This window comes from Limulus polyphemus, unplaced genomic scaffold (genome assembly GCF_000517525.1).
Source record: "Limulus polyphemus unplaced genomic scaffold, Limulus_polyphemus-2.1.2 Scaffold424, whole genome shotgun sequence".
NCBI classification, from domain to species: domain Eukaryota; kingdom Metazoa; phylum Arthropoda; class Merostomata; order Xiphosura; family Limulidae; genus Limulus; species Limulus polyphemus.
This window is the reverse complement of record NW_013666034.1, coordinates 77155-82942: the sequence shown is the minus strand read 5'-3', so window position 1 is coordinate 82942 and position 5788 is coordinate 77155. Positions and strand designations below refer to the sequence as shown.

General features: G+C 36.2%; 1 protein-coding gene across 1 annotated transcript; it reads left to right on the top strand.

Moving 5' to 3' along the window:
• Window positions 1–211: 211 nt before the first annotated feature.
• On the top strand, window positions 212–1973 carry LOC106458168 (Krueppel-like factor 4). The gene is made up of 2 exons (XM_013917636.2): window positions 212–309; window positions 891–1973. The coding sequence occupies exons 1-2, from the start codon at window positions 280–282 to the stop codon at window positions 1971–1973; spliced, it is 1113 nt and encodes a 370-aa protein (XP_013773090.2). The 5' UTR covers window positions 212–279.
• The last annotated feature ends 3815 nt before the right edge of the window (window positions 1974–5788 follow it).

Here is a 5788-nt window from a genome sequence, read left to right as displayed (position 1 = left end):
TTTTTTTTCCCTTCACTTATTCGTGTCTACCAATGATGGGTCGGATAAGTAGGTGGCTTATTGTAGAGAACCGGCTTTAAGTATTACGTAGTGGTTTCGCGCGTCCAATGAAAATTGGTGTAGCAGTGTTACGTAGAATACCGAGAGATCGCTTACAGGTGAGTCTTCGCGCAGTCTGCATTCCACTAAGTTTAGCTGAACGAACCGTCCAACCTATGTCTAACGGCACGGCGGTTTTAGCCTCGGTTCGTCTGCCCTCGAAAAATAACTACCTATTCCATGGCCTCTGAGATGGCGGATTTTCATGATGTAAGTATTATTTCCGAGGCAACAGCTTAAATTTATAACATATATATCGTACTTTTCATAACTAAGTCTGCATACATTGATTGAAACAGCTGCTATTAATGTAGTAATAATCGTATGCTGCCTGGTAATTATTGGAATTGCTTTGTCAGAACTATGAGGAACTATCAGATTTCTCTAAACTATCTTAAAATCGAATTTTATAGAAAAGAAAATATTTAGCATAATTTACAAATTTGATATGTTTGGAAATACCAATGTGTAATGTTGTGATAGGTGAAACCTTCCCGCTTTAAACCTCGAATTTGAGAAGAATTAGTGACTGCACCTCCTTGTTAAATTTTATTAATTTTGCCTCGTTTAACTCTATTTAACAGTTTCAACATTTGAGATTGTTAAAGAACTCGTGCTGACGATATCTCTTTAGGTTCGAACGACAATGATGTTCTTGTTTTTTCAAAACAAACGTGTTCTTCTTTGATGTTTAAATATCTGATTTTTATGTCGATAGGTCTTTCAACAACAACAAAAAAAGACCTATTTCAGTTGCTACAATTAACTTTCATTCTTGTTTGTTCATTTAGATGTGGCAGGACATTGAAAGCGTCCTTTTGGGCGATATGGGAAACGGAGCTACCGATCCACGCTCCGTGAATCAATTAGCTTCTGTGCCAGTTTCCGGAGCACCGAGTTTGCATGCAGACAGCCGCCACGAGGAAATAACAGCGCCATCGTATCCCCCCGTCACAGCGCCTTCACAACTTCCTAATCATCAATTAGAAGAAGAATTTATTATCCCAAATTGTTTGAATAATGACACTTACGCCAGTTTCGCCAATTCCTATGGATTTCCGGCTCCACCTAAACCAAAGCCGAACTATGCCCAGTGTATGGTGAGGACACAAGGGGGGCCAGAAATGGTGAACTTCTATTACAATGAGTACACGGGACATTATGCGCCGATATCATATCTAGACTCTAAACCCCAACATTCCGTACCAGTAAGTAAACCTTCAGACCGAAATCTGACGGCACCCTATTCCCGCCCTTGGGGATACTGCCCACCAGGATCAGTCCCCAGTGTCCCTTCTCAAATGTCGCCTCCTGCCTCTCCGGAAAACTCAGGAGGGCATCAGTTCACTCACACGAACTGCATCATGGAGACAGCGCCTCAGCAAGGACCGTCAGGGAGAATTCCCAGGACTCACGGCTGGCCTTCCCAAACTGCCTCTAGTGCTCTTCACCACGGTCCTCCTCACCTCCGAATGGTTACGCCACCATCTTCGCCGCACTTGGGCGATCTTCTGGTGAACGGAGCCTCCTCGTACAGTCCTTCGGTTTGCGGAATTCCTCCAACCAAACCACGGCGAGGACGAAGAAGCACAGGCCGCAAGAAAATGACAGTTCATACATGCTCTCATCCAGGTTGTAGTAAAATTTACACTAAGAGTTCACATCTGAAGGCTCATCTCCGGACTCATACCGGTGAGAAACCCTACCAGTGCACGTGGAAGGGATGTGGTTGGAAGTTTGCCCGATCGGACGAACTGACCAGACACTACCGGAAACACACTGGTGACAGACCTTTCCAATGTCGTCTATGTGAACGTGCTTTTTCTAGGTCGGACCACCTGTCACTTCACATGAAGAGACATACAGCAGTATGATTTACAAAAAAAAAAAAACTCTACGTAGCTTTCATTCCTAAGAACACTTTTTTATTATGTGAAAATGTGCATAATATCATGTGTATAATAAATATCCGAGTGTTAAAAGGCTTGTGTCTAGTCGTCGTCATTTTCCAGATGGCACCACGAATATTCGAGCCTTAGCAATAACTTTAACCTAACAAAAGATGTGAAGTTTAAGAAACTCCCCCCAGTTTCTTAGTTGGAAAGTTTCATAAGACAACAATATCCAATCTGGCCACAACTTGTACCGCTGACTGGACTGACTGACCATTAGTTTTAAGCACTATCCATAGTCAGAATGTGATCAAACCACCGTTCGGTAAGGATTAATTTTTCCTCTTTCTACTGTTAAAGCATGGTCCCTTGTTTTTAAACGCTGCACTCTTAGCTCGGGTAGAACTAATTTCATAAGATGAATATTACATACATGAGGTAAAGTTTTTGTGTTTAGATAACAGAATAACAAAATCGTCTTCTTCCATGATAGTACTTTGTTTTGTTTTTTGCTATGTTATGAAATTAACCGAATTATTAGATAATTAAGACAATGTAATGGGCGGAGCTGCGTTATAAACCACGCCTCTTTCGTATATATTTAATTATGTGAGCATATGTTTGTTTATAAACAAACAGGAATATCTAATTAACTTACAACCCTGCACGAGGCAAGAACAGGTTCACAAGACTATATATTATATACTCACTTTTGTTTTGCTCTAAAAATATTCTTTCTCTCTGTCGAAAATAGTATTATATAGTTTAAAAATGACCAAATTTACGTATTTGTGGTGTATTTAACCAAACAACCACCGTTCCTACCTGTAATAGAATAATTTTGAAAAATTTTTTATTGACTTTCCTATCATCCCTGTACCTGGCGATTCTGACTAACCAGCACTCCCTTTTCCCCCTCCACCTCCTACAATAAACTTAATAGACCATAGTGCCGGGAGATCCCACACAATTACTGTTTGTATTTGAAAAGACACAGCACAGAAAGGAAAGTTTATTTTGTCCGTTAATAAAAACGTTACCGCTGTCTTGCATGTTTGAAAGTACTTCTTGAAGTAACGAAAGTGTAGTGTATTTCACCTGTGAAAGGTGTTAACACTCTCTTATATTACCAGGGGCGTGACTAAGATCGGAAACAGAGATCTTGCACTTTAGAGATTTTCAAATTTTAAGAGAAACTCAATCTACACAGCTTGTAAATTTGCTTATGCCCAAAATTCGGCAGCAATTATTCGGGTGTTTAGATACTAATATCTACTGCTCACGTACGATGCAATACCTTGTTTTTTAATTCTTTTGTTCTCCTTTTTTTTTCTTCCAGAAAATTCAATATGATTTGACTGGGGAGACATCCAAGCAAGTTCAACGCCTCCTACCGCTTGTCAGTGTCCCCTCGAAAATAACCATCAAAAGTCCATAAACAATAGACAGTTCAGATGTAGAGATACCATGAGGTATAATTAACCCGTTTAACGAAAACATCCATCTTTGTTGAGTCTAGACTTCAATGTAACTCACAATATTTTTTAACATACTCAGGTAAATGAGGTTTACAAACGGTTGTACGACAGGCCCTCTTTATTCATCAGGACTTGTAAATATGACTCCATTACGCTAGAAGTACTTGTATTCTCAGAGCATGATGCCCAGAAATGATTATTATTTTCTTGGACACTTTATTCGTATAAATACCTTCGTGACATTTCGATCAAATGGTTATTTAATTGTGTCTTGAACATATGTAATTTTTTGGACTAATTAAAATATTTCTTTTTTTTTCCTATGACTGAAAGTTTTAAATGAAAAGTAACAGATCAATACAGTGATAAGTTTTGTCTTTAAGTAAGTTAAAAAAAACATTTCATTACGACTAAATACGAACGTCTTTAGAGAACATGGACCTTCTGTTGCAAAATCCAATCACTCTGATTAAGCTGTGGATCTACAGCGCTGTTTATCACTTCAGTGAATAAAAATTTCAAACTGATTCTGATATAAAATGCAGTGCTAGTGGCGACTTCATATTTATTGAGTTGGATGTTTTTAATAAACCGCACACAACGATTGCGATTCTTACTCCTCTGGGAGCTGAATTTTGTGTTGTAAAATACTTTATTTGCTTTATGTTTGCTTGTTTTTTGTAAAATATTTAGAGCATTTGTGATTTATTCCATCATGTAAAACATGTCAGTAAAATCTTTATTAAATCAAGTTAAAAATGTTTTGGTTTCACCTCTTTGAAATTTTCAAATTTCTGGTTAACAGTGGCTCTGATGAATGTGACAATGGTTTGACCAAATCTCTTTATATCAAGTTGTATCTGGAGCCTCATGCTATGTTAATAACTACGTAATTAGTAATCACACAATCGAAAGTATGCAAACGAAAGCACTTGACTTTAACTTGTTCTTTAAAATACACCTTCGTGATAGATTTCTTTAAAACTTTTAAAGACTAGGACGTATAGTAAAAACGTGAAAAGACTTAAAATGTTTAAATTTGTCTCATGTTATAGATTTTTCATTAATAAGGAGGAAAGCAGCACATGAATTTAACACCTTAATACTTCAGCATGATATAAAATTGGATGATTAAATCTTTTACCCTACAGGGGGTTTGTTTCCCTTGGGCAAAGTGAGCTCGTACAGCAAACAACTATCCGTTAAGAAAACATGAGGAACAAGTGAATAACGTCTGAAAATTATTGTTAGTTTTCATTTAAATTTTGTTGTTGCTAACTTCAACCACTTCTAAAATGCTGTAATATTAACATAGTCTGGAAAAAATTAAATCTTTCTAAAATTCTCCTTCATATGAGGCCAAGCATTTAATAGAAATAGTTTTTGTCTTTTTGTGCATTATTATAAATACTACCGCTAGATATCTTATTATACATAACATAAAAAAAAGAAGAAAGAAAGAAACTCGGTAATTCATCTGTAAGTTTGAGGGTTATAACGCTGAAATTCGGGATTCGATCTCAGTTATGCAGCTTTGCTCTTAAGCAAACAAAATAACACACGCAAAAAAAATATAAAAAGCATAAAATAAACATTTCACGAACGGTTGATAAGACTTTGGAACTAATTTCTTGTGACTAGCAACTTATGTCACTTGGATAAAAAAATAGTCATTAAAGTTTGTGTTTACTTTATTATACTTACAAATTTCAACTTTCACACACTACTGTTTAATTAGTCTACCTAGTGTATACGTGTATATTCATTCCTTGTGTAGTACATTACGTTTCATTTTTGTGTGATAGAACTCTTTTTACCTAATGAATTTCAGTAGCAACGTTACACATCCGTGAGAACTAAACAAACCTCGTTACAGTAAGCTGTTTACAAAGCTACTGATTCTTTTTTTCTGTTATCTAAGACTCATTATGTATATACAATATAATGTACATTATCTTTTATTATTTGCGCTGTGGAGCCACGTGCCAAACTGCAATATGCTAAGAAAAATTATTATCCCTCGATTTTGTGGCAAGTCACAAATTGTCGAAGTGCATGTGTTTTTCAGAAGACGTACTTTAATATGTACTAAATTAGTGTTAAGAATGAAATCGATATAAACTTTACTAATTCTGTAAAACTTTTTAACTAAAAATTATTTAATTTTAATGAAAAACAGTACATAATCTACATCTTGGAACGGTATAATACGTTATTCATCCTTATCAGCTTCATTTTGATTTATGGTTAAATGTAGACTTGGTATTACAATACTATAAACAACGTTATCGATAAGAAAATACAGTTGTTTTTATTTTG